The sequence below is a fragment of the Aspergillus vadensis genome (assembly GCF_003184925.1).
Source record: "Aspergillus vadensis CBS 113365 unplaced genomic scaffold BO88scaffold_22, whole genome shotgun sequence".
Taxonomy (NCBI): Eukaryota; Fungi; Ascomycota; class Eurotiomycetes; order Eurotiales; family Aspergillaceae; genus Aspergillus; species Aspergillus vadensis.
This window is the reverse complement of record NW_020292060.1, coordinates 396,090-415,260: the sequence shown is the minus strand read 5'-3', so window position 1 is coordinate 415,260 and position 19,171 is coordinate 396,090. Positions and strand designations below refer to the sequence as shown.

At 50.4% G+C, this 19,171-nt stretch overlaps 5 protein-coding genes across 5 annotated transcripts; 2 read left to right on the top strand and 3 right to left on the bottom strand.

Annotated features, from left to right (window-relative positions):
• Nucleotides 1-628: 628 nt before the first annotated feature.
• BO88DRAFT_393859 (uncharacterized protein) lies at nucleotides 629-3,316 on the top strand (the record flags this gene model as incomplete). The annotated part of the gene is made up of 10 exons (XM_025705121.1): nucleotides 629-955; nucleotides 1,001-1,144; nucleotides 1,193-1,444; nucleotides 1,516-1,707; nucleotides 1,760-1,932; nucleotides 1,983-2,094; nucleotides 2,147-2,207; nucleotides 2,281-2,564; nucleotides 2,645-2,745; nucleotides 2,846-3,316. The coding sequence occupies 10 exons, from the start codon at nucleotides 629-631 to the stop codon at nucleotides 3,165-3,167; spliced, it is 1,968 nt and encodes a 655-aa protein (XP_025559945.1). The 3' UTR covers nucleotides 3,168-3,316.
• A 66-nt stretch (nucleotides 3,317-3,382) lies between these two features.
• On the bottom strand, nucleotides 3,383-8,629 carry atrF (ABC drug exporter AtrF). The gene is made up of 3 exons (XM_025709623.1): nucleotides 4,776-8,629; nucleotides 4,342-4,725; nucleotides 3,383-4,286 (listed from the first exon to the last, which is right to left on the bottom strand). The coding sequence occupies exons 1-3, from the start codon at nucleotides 8,457-8,459 to the stop codon at nucleotides 3,756-3,758; spliced, it is 4,599 nt and encodes a 1,532-aa protein (XP_025559944.1). The 5' UTR covers nucleotides 8,460-8,629; the 3' UTR covers nucleotides 3,383-3,755.
• Nucleotides 8,630-8,670: 41 nt separating this feature from the next.
• On the bottom strand, nucleotides 8,671-9,472 carry BO88DRAFT_407084 (uncharacterized protein). The gene has a single exon (XM_025707329.1). The coding sequence runs from the start codon at nucleotides 9,370-9,372 to the stop codon at nucleotides 9,061-9,063; it is 312 nt and encodes a 103-aa protein (XP_025559943.1). The 5' UTR covers nucleotides 9,373-9,472; the 3' UTR covers nucleotides 8,671-9,060.
• Nucleotides 9,473-13,692: 4,220 nt separating this feature from the next.
• On the top strand, nucleotides 13,693-15,082 carry BO88DRAFT_428086 (uncharacterized protein; the record flags this gene model as incomplete). The annotated part of the gene is made up of 2 exons (XM_025709059.1): nucleotides 13,693-14,676; nucleotides 14,762-15,082. 2 exons carry the CDS (start codon nucleotides 13,693-13,695, stop codon nucleotides 15,080-15,082), a joined length of 1,305 nt encoding a protein of 434 aa, XP_025559942.1.
• Nucleotides 15,083-17,608: 2,526 nt separating this feature from the next.
• On the bottom strand, nucleotides 17,609-19,036 carry BO88DRAFT_417864 (camp independent regulatory protein; the record flags this gene model as incomplete). Its single annotated transcript, XM_025708321.1, has 1 exon — nucleotides 17,609-19,036. One exon carries the CDS (start codon nucleotides 19,034-19,036, stop codon nucleotides 17,609-17,611), a length of 1,428 nt encoding a protein of 475 aa, XP_025559941.1.
• Nucleotides 19,037-19,171: the final 135 nt, after the last annotated feature.

Genomic DNA, 19,171 nt, shown 5'->3' with positions numbered 1-19,171 from the left:
GAAGGGGCCATCTGTGATAGTCGGGAACACTGGTCTGGAGCAGCTGTGCATGGCCAACTGTTTGCATGTGTATCCTATTAGCCAAACGCAATCAAACATAAATTGCTGGTAGTGAATGCTTCCACATAGTTAATGCTCTGAGTTGTAGACCCAGTAAATTGCAGCTCTAAATATATCCCCATTTCCTCCCACTATAAATATTTAGCAGTATCCTGCATCCTTCTGGCCTTTGGTGCATTGGGGGTTCAACTGGTGCTCTCCAGCTCAGCCCGTCTCGGTCACGTGCCGGCTGCCAGGATCCCAGGGTGTGATGTGAACCTGCACTTCCTCTCTCCTAACAACCTCCTAATCCATTCAACCTTCTTATTTCCTAACTGTAAGACTTTTTGCTTAATTCTCGGGTCATTTGTTTGATGAACACAGCGTTGCGCTTGTTTTGCTGCGCTGGAGCATCTCTAGCGTCGGCCTGATAAACAGACAACCTCCGGTACGAACTACCATCAGGCCTTTATTTATTCCGCTAGTTGTTACCAACTCATCCCCCCTTTACCCTCACTATCATTCTATCCTCTTTCTTGGATCTATCATCGCACTCATCGTATCTTCTGGTATTAAGAAATCATTTAATATGGCTCCACATGAAGGGGAACGCCAATTTGAGACATATGATCTAGACTCTGAACCCGATCAGCGTCGCAGCTCCGAGAGACAGGTGGTTGATCTCACAGCGGAGTCTGATTCAGATGACGTTGTACCTATCTTCCCCAAGTCGCGGTCCGTAATCGGATCTGACACGGATGATGAGGCGGGTGATGATGATCAATATGATGAAGACCTAAAGAGAGCTATCGCGCTCTCGTTGCAAGAAGCTCAAGGAGGCTCGGGAGGATCCTCCAGTCCTCTGCAGATTAGCGACTCTGAGAAAGGGGAGACCCAGGGCAATGATCTTCCCTCAGTAAAAGAGGTCGAAGAGAAGACAAACGACCAAGAACCTGCTAAGTCTATGGGTATCTTCGGTCTCGATCGAAAGCAGATGGAGCAAGAGCGCCTCGCACGACTTGCTAAGAGAAAGGCTGAGGATACTAGCTCCATTGATCTCCGTGAGACCAAGCACTTGAAGATTGACTCAGCCCCAAAGCCTACTGTCCAACCCACTGTGGCCACTAAAGGTACGATTATGTCTGCATCACAGCCTACAAGCTCTAAGTCGATCCCATCTACTTCACCGTCGGTTCAATATCCAGAGGGTATTGTCAAAAAGACATGGGCCTTTGGATGTCCCCGGCAAGGCGACGATATCAAGATTGAAGAGGTCTTGCAGAAGTCTGATCTGGAGCTTGCTGTTTTGAGCTCATTCATGTGGGAGATGGATTGGGTGTTCAGTAAATTCAACATTGAGAAGACCCGTTTCATAATGGTCATGCAGGCTGAGGATGATGCTACAGTGAGTATTCTCCATTGTCCTTTGCACCCTGGAATCGAGCCTTGTCTAGAAGAAGCTAATCACCGGAGAAGAAACGTCAGTACGAATCAGAGACGGCTACCATGCGGAACTTGCGCTTATGCTTCCCACCAATGGGTGGGCAGGTGGTTTGCATGCACTCAAAGTTGATGCTGCTCTTCCACCCTGGATATCTTCGCCTCGTGGTACCGACAGCCAATCTAACCCCATTTGACTGGGGTGAGATGAACGGAGTCATGGAGAACGTAAGAATCATAAGAGCGTCTATTCCCCAGACCCCTGCTGACACACCTCCAGAGCGTCTTTCTCATTGACCTACCGAAAAAGAATGGCGCCGAGAAGCCAACAACCCATTTCTACGAAGATCTGGTTCATTTCCTCAAAGCCAGTACTCTTCATGAGAACATAATCGCCAAGCTTGACAGCTTTGACTTTAGCAAAACATCGAAATATGCCTTCGTTCACACCATGTATGTCCCCTTTTCCTACTAGCCGCATCGAATATCTCTAACGGTCCCAGCGGTGGCTCTCACACAGATACTGCGTGGAAACGAACAGGCTACTGCGGCCTAGGTCGTGCAGTGGAAAGACTGAACCTTCGTACATCCGTACCACTCAACATCGACTTCATCGTAAGCATCTACCCTCTACCCACAACCATCTACTACATACTCACAAGTCAAGGCTTCCTCCGTCGGCGCTATAACAGACCAATTCCTCCGCTCCTTGTACCTCGCTTCACAAGGTACACACACTCCCAAACCCCCTTCCCCTACCCATAAACCTGGCACTAACACCTAAGTCTCCCAAACCCAAAGGCGACGATGGTCTTACCGAATTCACAATCCGCTACGCCAAAAACTTCCCAGTCCCCCGACGGGACGATCCCTCCAAACTCCTCAAGAGAGACACAGGCACTGAATGGAAAGACCGATTCCGTCTCTACTTTCCCTCCCAGAACACCATCGCAACATCAAAAGGTGGTCCCCGCTGCGCAGGCACCATCTGCTTCCAGTCAAGATGGTACAACGGCGAGAACTTCCCACGCCATATACTCCGAGACTGTGAAAGTCAAAGAAAAGGCTTGTTAATGCATAACAAGGTGCGTATACCACCCTACCCACTTCCTCCCCCTACAATAGGGATAAATATTTCTAACATCCCACCCCCACTCAACAACAGATCCTCTACATTCGCCCCGACGAACCCATCCCTCTATCAGAAACAACTCAATGCCGCGCATGGGCTTACGTCGGAAGTGCCAATCTATCCGAAAGTGCCTGGTACGTATCCATATCCCCTCATAACCATCACATCCATACCTAACCCTTCAATTTCACCCAACCCAACACTCACTAACCCATGTACCTCTCTTTCAAACAGGGGCCGCCTCGTCCAAGACCGCTCAACAAAATCCCCCAAACTGAACTGCCGAAACTGGGAATGCGGCGTAATAGTCCCCGTTATCGAAAACAAGACGGATACCCCAGAAGTGAAGGATAAGATGATATCCGAAGATAAAGATAAAGGTAAAGGCAAAGCCTCTGAACCATCTTCATCGTCATCATCGTCAACCTATAATGATGACGACGGGACAAACCTCCCCGCTGTATTCGGGGATACTGTTCCGGTTCCGATGCGGGTGCCGGGGGCGAGGTATAGTGGGGGGAGGAAGCCGTGGTTTTTTGCGGAGAGTCAGAGTTGATGTTGGACCCTAGCTGTAGTTAAGAAATAGGTGTGTGGTGTGGATGTTATTCTTGGTAGTGATAAGGAGTTCTTGATATATGTGGGTAGATGTATGTGCAAGACATTTATCTCGGTTGATAGTAGTAAGACATATCTAACCAATCTGATGATACAAAAGCCCTACTATTACTACTCCTAGAAAGGATAATATAGAATATATCTCTAGAATAATATGCATTATGTACCTATTATGGATCAAAATATAACCCAAAAAAAGAAACAACATGAAGAAAAAGGCTTGACCAAAAAGCCAAAGCCCACCCGACAAACACACACGCTAATGCATCTCTATCTATCTTGCATGATAATATAAACCAAGAGAAAAAAATTGCAAATCCGATCCAATATGCTTTTCTCTGTCCTCCTCCTGCTGCTGCTTTATCTCGTATCCCAGGCCACATAGGCCTGTATGTATCTTTTTTGATGATAATTTGTATTTTATGTTTCTGTCTCCCATGGGTATCACGGGAGTAGACGACTCACGCAGCAGCATCCATCAAACGACGAATGAGCTGCGGCTGTAAGAAACAGTGGCGAAGCCTCAGCTCTACGCCTTGGGCGATCTCACAAACAGCTTCTTAATGCTACCGAAGAGCACTCCCAGCGCAGTGAAGACGTAACCAAGTCCAAACGACCAGCCACGGACACGCACGCAGTAGATCATGAAATAGACCAAGAACCAGTTGATGATCACATAAGCCAGGAAAATACCGAAGCAGCGCCACTTGTCGCCATCGTGCACATTGAGGGTGTGCATGTACTGGGAGCCGTTGGCGTAGGGGCAGTACTGGCAATCCGAGGTGGCGTTGGGGTTGGAGAGGTAGCCGACGCCGGCACTCGAGACCCAGTCGCTGGCGTACTGAGAGCAGGTTTGGCCGGGGGGAGGGTTGAAGTGGGTGGTTTCCGAGGAGGCGCATTCGATGTCAACAGTGGGGAAGACGCTCGAGATGACACCGCGGAGCCACCAGGTGACAGGGTTGACGTAGTACATCCAGTACTTCCAGAACACGGGGTACGCGGAGTAAGGACGGACGACACCGTTGAACAGGCCGGTCATGACGAAGAAGAAGGGAAGGGTCTGGTGGATGAGTTAGCTGTTTGCTTTGGTTAACTCTGAAAACGGATTAACTTACGTTGGAAATGACGGTGAAGGACGGAGCAAAGGCACAGATCCATTGACCCCAGCTGGCTTGGAACAGGAAGAAAAGCACGGACATGAGGAAGACGTATCCGGCATTACTCGAGTCTGTAGGGAAACCGGCCGGGTAGTACCACAGCAGCCAGTAAATCAGTCCGGAGATAATAGCCATCGGGATTTCGCAGATGATGTTGGCCGTGCAGAATGCGAACCATCCGTAGATACGACTGGGGTACTCGCGAGCTTCCCAAAGTGCCCGATTGATGTAGAACTTGGGGACCAAACTGTTCAGGACGATAGGCGGGAGGAGGATAATCAAGAAGATCGAGAACATCCGGTCCTGCATGCTAGAGATGGTGTTTCCGAGCATCCAGAAGGTCTACATGGATTAGCAAGTGTGCGTGAGAGGGCTGAGCCAAGGGTACTTACAAAACCGTTGAAGATACCAATGATGACACTGACGAAAAGCTTTCCATAGTAGTAAGAAGGATCTCTCCAGTACTGTCTGAAAATTCTCATCATGAGGTGGTAGGTTTGGGTCGTAACAGGAGCAGCGAATTCGTACGGCACGCCCTGCTCATCTAGTGGGATCTTGCTGCGCTCCTCTCTGATGGTCTTGATCTCGTCCAGAATCTTTCGGTTCTGCTCCGAGTTCCTCCATTCCTCGTTCCAGTCAAAGCTCTTGCCATCCTTCTTGGTCGCCTTAGCCGCCGTCTCAAGAATGAACTCGGCGACGTTCTTCGAAGGGGGGCAGACAACACCGCGGTCGGCGAAGTACTTGATCACGTCGCGTCCTTCATGACCGACCGGGCCGAAGTAGAAAGTGTTACCACCAGGGTTCAGAGCCAAGATCATGTCGAACTGTTGAATCAGCATGGACGAAGGCTGGTGGATCGTGCACACGATAGCCTGTCCGGCTTGAGAAAGCTTCTTCAAGAATCGCACGATGGAATAGGCCGCTTGACTGTCCAGACCGCTAGTGGGCTCGTCGAGGAAAAGAAGAAGACTGGGCTTGGCAGCCAGCTCGACACCGATGGTGACGCGCTTCTTCTGCTCGACGTTGAGGGAGCCAATGATGGCATCCTGGATTTCCTCGAGTTCCAAAAGGTCGATGATCTGGTTGACGTAGGCAAGCTTTTCCTCATCCGGAGTGTTTCTGTCCTGACGAAGCAGCGCGGAAAATTCGAGAGCTTCGCGAATGGTAGCGGTATTGTCATGGAGATCCATCTGCTCACAGAAGCCGGTGCCTCGCTGGAAGTCGGTGCCCAGCGGATGGCCATCAACAAGCATATCGCCAGTGACCACACCCATTTTCTGACGCTGAGCCAGAGTGTTCAGGAGCGTAGTCTTACCAGCTCCGGAAGCACCCATCAGGGCAATCATGAGTCCGGGTTTAGCATAGCCGTTGACACCATTGAGAAGCTTCCTTGTACCATTGCCGTAGGGAACCGTATATTCAACGTTGGACCAGGTGAAGACGCGGTCGCTAGATGAGATGCGGTTGAACGTGTCGCTGTTGCTGTTGGACTGAGCCTGAACACCAGCGCCCTGGGTCTTCTCTTCGTCACTTCCCTTGCCGCTCTGCGCCGTGAGCTGCTTAGCACGCTTGGAGCGCTTGAATACCAAGGCACCACCGCCACCACCGACGAACGAGAGAAACTCGGCAGCAAAAACGGTCACCAGGATGTAGAGCACAGTGAAGGCAATGACGACACCGAAGTTACGCCACATGTGATGGCGGGTGAACTGGTAGGCGGTCTCGATGTAGTTGGAACCCGAAACCTGCGTCTGCCCGAGCTGAGAGCCGGTGAGAGAGCATCCCTGGTACCTGGGATCCAAGTCAGAACCCTGGGGGACCAACATCGATGAGGCGCAGTCCATGAGTCGACCAGCAAACTCGTTGGACAGAACGGCTTCGTAACTGTAAGACAACGGGTTGACGTAGAAGAGCCATCCGAACCAGATCGAACCATCGATGAGAGACTGCTTGGGAATGACATAGCCAACGAACAGGATCAACACGTTAAGCGCGATACCACTGAATCGGACAGCGTCGTCGATCGATGGCGAAAGCGCAGCGAACATGCGATACATGGACGTGATGCAAAACGTCGTCGTGTACACGAAGAGGAAGTAGATCCAGAACTTGGAAGCGGTCACGTCGAGTCCGGACATGAAGTAGACGATAATGGTGAAGGGAACGACCATGCAGAAGATGGCTGGGAAATCCACAACCACACGAGCAATGGAAACAGCCGACGGACGGTAGAAGGCGTAATCCTTGTGACGGGCAACAATACCACGACCACTGACCGCCGGCATCAGTTCCGTCAATTGCAACCAACCCAGGAACAGAATCGAGAAGAACAGAGCACCACCGCGAGAGAAGGCGCCGCTGGTATTCAACGATTCACCATAGAACAAAGACGAGACAATCAAACCGTTAGCAAGAATGATAAAGTACTTGGTGTAGAGCGAGGTCTTGTCACCCCAGAGCAGCCAGAACTCACGACGCACACAGGCGGCGACCTGGCGGACCAGAGAAACGGTGTACGGCGACTTCTTGGACACGGTCTTACTCTTTGACTCGGCGACCGACTTCTGGAAACGACGGGTGCTCTCCTGGTTGGTGTCTTGAAGCTGCTTCTCATAGCCAGAAACATCGTCCAGGATACGCTGGTAGGCACTGCTTTGTCTGAACACGGACTCGAGCTCTTCCGCGGTCTTCGGAGTCGAAGCTTCCCGGCCGGGCTGGAATTGACGGGCGTTGGGGTCGCACAGGGAAGTCAAGAAATCGGCCGTAGTCGACTGTTCGGGGCAGTGGAAACCAAGGTTCACAAAGTACTGTCTCGCCTCGTTGGCGGGACCTTGGTAGAGCATGCGTCCCTGGTCGATCACCAGCACCTTGTCCATGAGTTCGTAAATGCTCTCACCGGCCTGGTACAGGGTGACAAACGTGGTCCGCTTGCTGATGTCGGTCATGATGCGCAGGGACTTGGCGTAATCCAGGGCGGTGCTGGCGTCGAGACCCCTAGTGGAGTTATCCCAGCAGACGACGGAGGATTTGGTGGCCAGCGTCTCCGCGATACTGACACGCTTTCGCTCTCCACCGGACACACCGCGAACATACTCGTTGCCGACCACGGTGTTCTTGGTGTGCGAGATACCGAACATCTTCAACAAAGCATCGATGATGATCGGGATACTTTCCTTGTCGTGCTTCTTGGTCTTGTTAATGAGGGAAAACTTGAGGGTCTGCCAAACCGTGAGGTTGGGGAAGTGCTGGTCGTCTTCCTGGTTGTAGTTGACCTCACCACGGAAGTGCTTGTGCTGCTCCTCCGCAGACATACCGCCGTAGCTGATCTCACCCTCGACGCCGGCGAAGGCTTCTCGGTCATTGGCGATGGTTTTGAGGAAGGTGGAGCAACCGGCACCAGGTCTTCCTAGCACCAGCATCATCTCACCTTCCCGCACAGCACCGGTGAACTCGTGAAGCAAGTCTCTCACGGGGGGCTTGCGACCAAAGCGGAGTTTGGGGGCGAACCTGCAGACAATATTGTAGAGATCGGGTCCAAAGGTACCGATGACGGCGTCCGGAAGGGTACGAACAAAAGACGCACCCGTCTCGACACCCTTCACGGTGACGTCCTTGAACACCACGCCCACCTTCTTGGCGGGTTCGCCTGCGGTCGTCCGGCGTTCGAGGTGGCCGCCCATCAAGAACTCGCTGAGATCGAAACCGCCATAACCGCTGTCCGTGGTGCCGGACATGTCGTCGTCGTCTTCCATGGCCTTCTCCTCATCGCGCGCCTGGCTTGCGCGCGAGCGCAGTCGCTGAGCTTCTCGAGTAGCGGAACGGGTTTGGTGCAAACTGAGGCGGGTCAATTCCTTGCGCATTTCCTCGAAATCCTCCATGGCGCCGCGACGAGAAACAGGCTCCTCTTCCTGTTCTCCCCAACGGCCATCAGCGGACAGGTCGGTCTCGCTAGTCGACTGGGAGGTCACGGTTTGGTCGGAAGCGATAACGTGGGAGCTTTCTTGGACGTGGGAGTGCTCCTGGGTGATAGTCGGGACATTTTGCAATGCATCCGGCTGACGATGTTCGTCAGCCATGGTGGAAACTGTGGCGCCTGTCGTCAGGCGAATTCCCAGGGGGGGATCTGCAAGTCGGACGTAAGGTGGTGGTGATATCGTAGGCTACCAACCGAGTGGCGCAAAGCAAAACGGCGAACCCAGGAAATTTTTTGAAGGTGTGAAACTCCGATCGAAGACAGGAGAACGGGGGGAAAATAGGGATAATAAATAGATATTAATAGGTAATGCCACGAATACGGAAGGCAAGGGATGTTATCAACGTTTAGCTGGAGTAAGTATGGAAGATATGTACAGCCAAAGATAAAGACGATGATTAGTGCAGTTAGGGGGGGATGTAGAGGGTTGATGCGGCACGGAACTGGGGCGCTCCAGGAGCTCCAGCACACGCCTTGAGAGGAGTGGAGATTGGGGTGAGGGTGGAGGAGAAAAGAAAGAAAGACCGTAACCGACTCAAAGGGAGAAAGAAACAAGAGCCATCCACTGACACTAAAGAGGGGGAGAAAGATAATAAATAAGTCAGTGGAGGAGGGGAGGACGTTGCATCACGGGTATAAACGATATTGGCGGCGTCGGCGTTATCAGACGCTAACGCCGCGGGACCACTTTTGGAGAAAAAAAATTATTCATGAGGGAAGAACTGGAGAAAGACAGGCAAGATTGGAGGCGGATTTGTCAGGATTGCAAACGAGCATTGACAATAGACTCGGCTTGTAGCCATGCCAAATGGACCCGAAACGGACCAGGGTCCATATCCGTGGCGGCGACGACAAGCAGACGGATTTAACCAAGCAATCAGAGAGCGTAGAGAGACGGAAGGACCAGGTAGCGGAACTGGATCGAAGGAGTGGATTGCTGACAATTGAAACTGCAGCAAGAAGGCGATGGAAAGCTGGACATTCCATCGGGTGAACTGCGGTGGGTCATTTTTCATCTTGTTCTTCTTTTTTCTTTTTCATGAGTCAAGATGAGGTCCACGGATGTCAGTTTCTAGAAATGTGATTGGTCACGGGAGCCATGGATTCAGGGGTCGGCTGGACCCGAATGGCTCTGGAAGCGGAAGGAGCGACGCGGATTCAGCGAGGAATTCATTTTCCAGGCGCACTTTCCTAGTTTTGACTTTGATGTTTGGATTGTTTGTTTGGGCTGCTTGTCATCATTTTTAACGGTGGGTCGGAGATAAGCCTACTTTTCTCTTACTTCCACTTACTTCCTGTCCGGCGTTAAGGTTTAACATCTGAAATTTCGAAGCGGGCTCTCTTTTCGGTTAGTCCGAAACAACCTCGACTCGATGATTTCCTCTTCTGCTGCTGCTGCTGCCCATCTCCTATAATCGACAAATAACTCATCATCTTGTAGATTGTCCTCGTCATCATCCATCATCCATCATCCTTCTCTTGGCATAGGAAGCTGACTCTATCATATTATTAATCACTGTCACTACTAGTCAAGTACTAAGATTAATTGTGATCCATAACACTCTGTCTGACATGAGCTCATCTGGTTAATTATACTATAAGTAGTAATAGATATACGTAGATACTAGATAGTAATTTGGACGCCTGATGTGTACTTGTGAACTGGAACGCAGGGGAGCTTCCAGTAATTTCTACTAACGTGGGTACCCTTTACTTTTCTTGTGATACCAAACGGATAATATTACTATAATTATTGCTATCATTATTAATCAATCATTGAGGGTGACGATCCCTCACATTCATTCACTCCATCTCTCGGTTCTGAGCTCAATCGGCACTACTCCGGAACGGGGTCCCCGGCAACCCTCGAGTCAGCCTGCCGACCACTTCCCTACCAAACCCAGTCAGCAAACGATTCAGCCAAGTGGGTTTGGCCACAGGCTCGGAACCGACTATGGAGCAAACCTGCTGCTTGTTGCTGCTCTTGCTTCTTGCTGCTGCTGCTGCTGCTGCTGCTGCTGATTTCTGCAAGTCCAGCCACAATTCCCAGCTCAAAGTTGCACGATCGCTCACTTTATATTATTTTTTTCCCTTCCGCGTGCTTTTTCCGGCCGTGGCCTCTGGTTGGTTCTCATCTTTCCATGAAACAACTTACTTGAACCTTGTTGGGCAGGAGCTTGGACTCGATTAGCCACACCTGATTCACCCGGGACTGCCATGCCGACCGGGTGCGATCTGTCAGATCTGATGGGTACCGGTTCTCGCCCTACTCGTGTCGTTTCCATTTGAATTCCGAGGCCTTTTCGGATCGCCTTGTGCTCTTGATTTCCCCTTTTTCCCTGTTTGCTCCATTTTCTCCCATCACACCGCTTGGGCCTCACTCACCCCCTCCCCCTCCACTCCATCTCCCACACCCTCTCCCCCCAAAGCAACAACCCAACCACAATTTGGGCCACCAGCTGACTGCCTAGGAATATCGCCTTCAGGCAACAACCTCACTTATCCGACCAATAATGGCCGTCTTCCTGTTCCCTACGGAGCTTGGTATCAGTCTAGCCCTTCCCTGCACGGATCGCCTCCACTCCCAAGCTCAAGCTCCCCATCTGGCTCTTGCTGAGCTTTCAGTGGACTAAGAAACATACACCTTTTACCACTTTCCAGAGATCCCCCCCTAGGCTGATATTCGAGACTGATATTTGAACCTCCCCCACTATCACAACCTGTTTCCTAGGGTTGAATGTGCTACTTTCAGGCATGCGCTCGGAAAACTGAGCATCACACGGCAATGCACTGCATCGCCTATACCGGAGAAACTCCAGACTGCGGGGGTTGGATGCAAAAGTCCACAGGTATTTAGCCCCAGTCTTGGATCTGTACATGTGCTCCTACAGTGGGAACTTGAGTATAGCAGCGGCAATCTCGGACAGATCCATGCACACTTTGCGGTCAGCTCAGGCAGCTACGCAAAGCGCGGGGTGGCTCGTAAACTTTTAGTCTCTTGCTTCGTTTTCCCTCCTCTATCTCTGTGAGTATCTATCTATCTACTGTGGCTTTCTTCATGCTCAGTGGCTCCCTGCACCTGGACGCAAAATTGCGATGCCAGCCTGCACGTTGCTCGGTGAGAGTGCCTAGTTGGCACTAGCCCCAAGTATGCCCGGTCACCTCTAGGCCAGGGTCCGCGGTCTTTCGCACCGCTGCATCTCAATCCAGCCACTACTATCTTCCATGATCCAGCCTTCCCGGCTGCTAGCCACTCGCCAGTAGCTTCCCGTTGCCTTTTATATTCTTGGCGTGGAACTGCCTTGCGGCCGCCGGTGACACAATCCGGTTTCTTTGGAACAGTTCACCTGGCGTTATACCCTCGTGTCGATGTTATGGCTTGCCGTGTCTTGAATCGACGTATCCCGTCTGTCTGCATCATCTGACGGATTAGCATGCGCTCCGAATGTATGTTGGTTGACTGTCCAAGCCGCGAAACCGCCAGATCCACGTGTTCGACGAAGGGTATAGGCTGGTTGTGTAACCGGGTTTCCTTCCGGAGCAAGACTGTCTTGTCCGCTGTCGATGTGATTCCCAACTAAAGTCGCACTGACCAATAATCCCTGCTCTCTTTCAACATCGGATAGCACGGCTATATGCATAACCTGCAGGGAAGTACCCCACAATGGCGTTACTCTTTCGGCATCCGTTGCCGGTTCACCCCAACCAAATATCGATGGTCGTGTCTTTGAGGCTGGAGCATCGCTCTTGTATGGAACTCAATGCAGGACTGAGTTACTATGATAGGAAACAACCCATTTCGTGTCGTGGCCATCAGATCTAGTTGCCGATTGAATTGAAGAGGATTGGTGCAACAATCAGTACAGAGTATATCTTGGATGCATGGAGTTGAACGTTCTTGGCTAGCTCCTCACTGACCAACAAAGGTGATTGAGTGCTGTCAATCACGAACCCTTCGTGCTAATCAAGTGCTACTAGCCCGTTGCTGGCTTGTTCTTTAGGTGGATCGACACGAGCTTAGTCCAGCTACACACTACTTGCGAATACCTGACTTGCCCTGCAATGCTTCCATCTTTTCAGTAGGTGTATTAGATTCCTGCAAGGTGGCTGAAATGGGCCTTGGCAGTCTAGACCGGACACGAGGCGACGATTTCATATTTAGGGAGAATGGATCTGTAAGCAGCGGTCTGTACACGTATTTCACGGCCAAAATGCCTCGTTGACATAGACCAATGATGGTATTCTCTATCATAACGGTGATAGCTTGTAGTCAGAGAGCCTGATACGAATCTCCAAATGCTGCCCAAGCAACACTTCTTCTGGTCACAGTCGGCCTGGAGCAGGCCGTCAGGAATCGTAGCTGATTCCATAATCAGATAGTCTCAATAGAATGGGAGATTGCAAGTTTGTTACTGTTGGCTTGGTGGTTTGCCGTGAACGAAACTTGCTAGTTATAGATCACGATACGCGCTAGTCATGAACTGTAGTTGAGTCTCATGGCGATGCTCCCTCTTTCTACCTATGATCCACACGGTGACTCAAACCAACAGGTTTTCAAGCAGACACTGGATCTCTTTAGATCGCAAGATCAGACCTAATAACTGCATCTTGCGGTGGATAGCATCACCCGGATCTTCTGATTGTTGTAGCAGCTGATAGTGGTGCGACTACTATATGAGCTGGATATCTGGATTAGCGCTGCTTTAGTAGAGATTAGTCGAGGTCAGCCCTGCGGCCCCTTGCATAGTTCTGAGATCAGATAGATTAGCCGTCTGGCAATGGAGATATTGTAGCGCAGTGAGAAGTTTCCGGGGGCGATGGAAATAAGGTTCCCGTGACTGGATCCGCCTCCATCATTCGTCCCGACTCCACAACTACTCACTCATTTCCAACCATCCTCCATGCTGCCTCCCCTTTCCTCAACTCATCCCCTTCGTCGAGGTCAGTCTCTCATCGAAAGACTTTCTTCTTTCACCTGACAATGGTCTTCGTAATGATCGCTGTCGACTGATTCTGCTCCTCTTGGCGCCCGCGATCCATGCGGCCATCGCAGACTTCCAGCTGACCCGCGCCGCCTCTCTCACCTGATATAACCTCGACCATCTGTCGACTCGTTTGTCGTCATCGTTCTTCCCTAACGCTGGATAAAATGGCCTCTTTGATAAGGTCGCGAAACTCGGGCATTCCACCCGCAAAACGCACCCATCTCTTCGACATACCATAGCGCTTTTTCCCCCGACCTCCTCCTCCGTACTCCATTCTGATGGAGATCCAACAACAATATCGCAATGGGTATTCGGGATGACCGCGATGGAGGAGAAACACCATCCTTCACCATGGCACACCCTACAATGGCCATGGTGACAATCGATCGTCCTGCCGCTCCAGCGCCGGATTCTTCTTCCCCCCTGAAACCAGCCGGCCAAGCTAAGCAACCACCCTCTGACCCAACAGCCACCCCGGACCCCAACCTTGTCAACCCCCGTCTCCTCGTGAATGGCGCTTGTATCTACGAGCGGCACCTTCCAGGCGATGCGTACATTACTGCACACGTGCAGCGTCTTCAGCACGGGTTCTACGCCAGCCCCGCCGTGTCCAACCAAGACCACAACCACGTGGACTTCCTCGGTATCACCTTCGTCTTTCACTCGCCCAATACTCTCTCCCATCGCTTCAAAGCAGCCACCATTCGGGCCTCTGTTCAGAGCGCAAGGGAGCAGTCATCGTCAAGCAACCGGACCCGCCATCCCCGCTTCCTCATGCATGCCCCGCACCTCCTCTACGGCGCCGTTTCCCCTGAAACCCTACAATGGAACTACAGTCTCAGCGGCTCGCTTGGAGTCTCTGACCTCCCTCTCATCGCGAGTCTCTCACCCAGCGGTGGCATGAACGGACGTTATAAGCGGTATGAGATGATGCGGATTCAGGGGTCGGTGCGATCGCTCAGAAGCCCACGCGGCCGAGCCTTCGACGTGGAGGGCGGCGAGATCGTGTGGACCCTGGAGGAGAACAACTTGCAGCGATCGGGCCTGCCGCGCGAGTTCACCTTCGCCATGCTGATCTCGAAACCCCGTGCGGAGAGCCGAGTACAGTTTGCGCTGGACATCGACCCAGTCGTCCAATGCTGGTGGTCGAGTTACCCGGGGCCCCTGCTAGCCCTACCGCGATACAAGCCCGTGCGTCGACGGCCGGTGGATTTCCGGACAGAAGTGGGCCAGCGTTTCGAGCCCCTCACGGCAGACAAGGGGTTCAATTTTGCGGCCCTAGAAAGCTCGTTCGATGATTACGTGCATATGCCGGGGCGGAAGTTTTCATCTGGCGTACGTGGTACCCATTCCCTTGAGCATACATTGGAAACCAAGAGTTATGCAGAAATATATATACTGACATCGGAGTTTGCTGCAGATCTCCCCGGACGGCGGAATCGCACAAGACGACAACGAAGTCCGACGCGACGTGACCCGCGATTGGACGATGATCGAACCGTTGCGTGGAGTTAACAAGATCCCCGCCTTGTTGCCGGGCAAATCGGGACTCAACCCCAACCAGCCTATTCCTGCAATACCGGGATTCGATCCGGGAAGTTTCACAATGCGATTACTGTTGGATAATGCACATGGGTCAAGCAGCAGGTACGCGCATGTGACATCGGAAATGACCAATGTACGAAATGGGCAGCGAACCGAGCGACGAATGGAGCGACGCAGCAAGGGAAATAATAAATAGCATTTAGCATGGAGTTGGCTGGTCTGATTGTCTTGTCTTTGTTAGCGACTAGCATGATACCCGGGATACAAGATTGATAGAATTGGGTGATGCGCAGTGATAGAACTCAACGTGGAGATACTGTCTGGTTACCTCTAACTTATCCTATACGTTATTATAGTACCATTATCATTCACAAAGTACCACTACGAGATGAATTTCTAATCCGCAGCATCATTCTACCGGTAGTTACTACTAATACACACCATATCACCAATCTGCACAATCTATCAAAACTACAAAGTTAGTAAATACTAGATAGTAGGAATTTATATACACCACTACCACAACTACTATAGAAAACTATTTGACTAGTCCTAACAGATCCCTTATATAATCGCCACCTACGTTACTAGTAGTATAGCACCCAAGGTAAATATAAACAAACGGTGAAGAGGAAATGACTACATACAACAACAGACACTTTGTAACGACCCCGGTAATAATATTACAGCACCATGTATTACAGTATCGTCACGTAAAGTTATTAATAAGTAAAAAAGTAGTGACGTAACACCCCATCTTCCCATAACCACCACATAGAATAATGAAAGTATTTTACTTAAGTGACTACTACTACTTAGTAGTCATAGTTGTATATATAGCTTGAGGAAAATGAAGCATACTCTACAGACTAGATTAGACTAGACTAGACTACTAACTAACTAACTATGATTGGATTATTTAGCATCATCATGAATTCCTACCAGATGTAGTTCAGACATATACACACATGTCATGTGTATAAAGTGAACTAAATACCACCACTAATAGTATATAATCTTTATTACTAGAGAATATATATATATATATATTCCGACGAGAGCTATCGAGGTATTAGTATACTGATATAAAGGATTGATAGTAATAATAGTAGTAAGTACATAAATTACACAGTTACTACATACACACAGTATTTATTCAGAACACCTTCCATGGCAATGAATTTATTGCTATCCTAGATCATGTACAGAGTCCACAATCGTTATCATATACATCAATAATCAAATCAGCACATAATATATAATCTCAAAGATAACAAATAGTAACGAGAGAGAAAGAGAGAAAATACAGTAAACGGTCTAGATCAACCTTGTAAAGTAAGAAGTGGAGGTGAGGTGTGGAGATAGCCAGCCAAAGCAAGCAAAGGTGTCAAGTGTCACCGTGACATTAACTTCTTCACATCCACATCCACCCAATTCTACCAGACAACCTAACACTCCCTTAAACTTCCCGGTTCGGTTCGATTCGATTCGATCGATCGCGCTCGATCTTTAATTACTACTTACTACCTTATTACAATCTAATCCAATATAATCCACTATGTACCTTCTCTTTCTTTTCACTACTACTCAGTTCCTTGTTTTATCCAAAACATACTAATTTACTAACTAGTAAGGTAGTAGTAGATGGTCTAGACCATTAGGGAAATTGAGTGGCTTTTATTCTATGTCTACTACGATCAGGAAGAAGAAGAATATGCATATTCAGTCACTGATTGATTGATTGATTGACCATACAAATTATATGCATAGAACTTAAGAAGATCGTGGCTATAGCACACTACTGCATTCTCATAGATCAATCAATCAAACAAGCGAGTGCATGAATAATCAATCCATTGAATAATAATCAGTCATGTCTAGACCCCGACAATGATGTGATGAGATGATAATTGATGATATCACCAGCTTTTATCCTTCCCGCACATGACATGAAAAAGCCCTTTCGTAGCATCAGATCGAAGCACAACCACAACCACAACCCACTAATATTTGCCAAGAACAAAATCCAGCTTGAAACCCAGGTTTGATTGATTGATTGATTGTTGATTGATCGATCGATTGGTTGTATGCATCACCGATGGGATCATCTCGTCAAATAGTTTCCATGTACACCACTAAGAACCCATGGTTTCTCCCATATGTAACAACTAAGGATATGCCGATAGCGGACCAAGCACACACACAAAGCAATGAGCATCAATAAAGTAGCACGTAGCACGAACAACAAAACAAAAACAAAAGAATTGACAGATAGCCGCCCCAGAACCATGCCACCCAAAACCGTCCCATTGCTCATAATCGCATGAAAAAGACAGAAAACCAATCCACACTCGCAACAAATCAGAGACCACCAAACAGCGGAAAAACACAGAATAAATCCCAGAAAACCCCCCAGGGTACTACCCGCGAACAGGCTAATAAAGATATAAAAAAAAGAAGGTATTTTGATCGACATCATATCATCGTAGGGGTAACAGAAGCAGCAGCAACAAGGAAAAAGCCACCCATGTCTCCTCTAAGAGCGTTTTCCCACCCGGGTATTCATCCACAGCGTATATGCATAGTCTATTCCCAAATTGCCGCCCTTCTGAGAAACAACAGAAAAATAAAATTCGTACGGAAGAAAATAAAGAGGGGGGTGTGAGAAATAAAGTTAAAGCGAGGGTAAAACCACAAGTCATGGTCGCTGAAGAATTCAGAGTCATATCTGAGGCTGTGCCGGAGCAGCAGCCGCTGCCCATGTCGACACGGGGTAATTGGCATGAGCTGCTGGTGCGGTAGCGCTCACGTAGTACGGATGTCGGTCTGCGCCCGGGTAATAAGGCGCATGCATCGGGTTCGACTCCCGGCGCGGGATGCCCGGGTCAAATGCAGACATGCCACGCTGTTCCAGTGGTTGATGCGGTCCATCAAGCGGGCCCAGGCTGAAGCTTCCTCCCCGTGAATATGTGGCCGGCGTGGCCGGATCGATGGGCGAGGTCGCGTCGGTCGCAACGCTGCGTGAGGATATTGACGAATTGCGATAGGCCGAAGGGCTGTGGTCCGACTGGGATCGGTTGCGATCGCTCAAGGAACTCGGAATGCCCGTGTTGAGTGCAGAAGGGATCGATGACGACAGCGCATTGTGACCCAGAGCATCGAAGCTTGTTCCATACTGAGTGGGTGTCCGGAATTGAGAGTAGTCGTCTGGCTTCTGCGGGATCTGGGTAGGTGCAGACGGTGCGGGGAGATACGGGTTGGAAGCTGGCTGCGCCGAAATCGACCCTGCCATCGAGTATCCCGGGATGGCCGCAGTCTGCGGAGCATGCGTAGCAGCATACGGCGCGGGGTGCATATAGAATTCGGGATGAGGGTTGGGGATCGCATACCCGGGCGGTGCTACCAACTGAGGTCGGTATCCGTAGATCGTATGGGGGTCGTTCGGGTTCTCTAAAGCTCCCGATTCCAGGTCATCGATGGGTGCCCGGAAGCTTTGCTTCTGCGTCAGCTCTGCACGAGGCCGAATGTACCGCAGCGAGTCGACCATCGATGGCGGGTTCAACAGCCCGCGCATCACGTCTTCCACGCTGTAATACGAAACCAGGTGGTGTGTCACCCCCGAAACCGTCACACTCATCGTCTTCTTCACGAGTCCCGAATCCTTGAAGCCATACGAGTCCACTAGCGAGCCCACCAACGCTCTCTCCACATCCGACTGGTGTGGTCGGTCTCCAGGATACTGACCGGGGGTCGAAGACGGCGAATAACCGCCGTTGCTGTCCTGTCGCGGATACGGCTCCCCAGGTCTCGTCGAAGGCACCGGGCGTCGATTGGCCTTCTTCATCGCTCGCTTCTTTTCGCCGGGAGGAAATGGCTTCTCCAGTTCGCGGTAGACGAGAAAGTTGCCCAGGATTCGACTGGGACTCCAGGTCACTCCATCCGTCCATCGCTTAATTCCCGACGAATTCTCCTCGTAGATGAACACACTGCCACTGCGGACCAGGTGACCACGTTCGCGATCGTGAGGCCGACGGGGCACATGGTGCAGCACTCCCGTCAGACAGGCCTCGAAAAGAATCAGCGCATCCTGTGTTGTCGCGACGTATCCCGTAAAGGTGGGCTCCAACACCGTAGCGGTGCCGTTGACCATTGTTTTGCGTTTGTTTGTAGGTTCGAACCTAGTTGAAAGGGGGGCAAAGAGGTAAAATCAATCAAGGTTAACACCACCGTTGATCAAGGTTTCCCAGTAACTCGGCTAGACGGATTGGCCAGGGTGACACTGGCG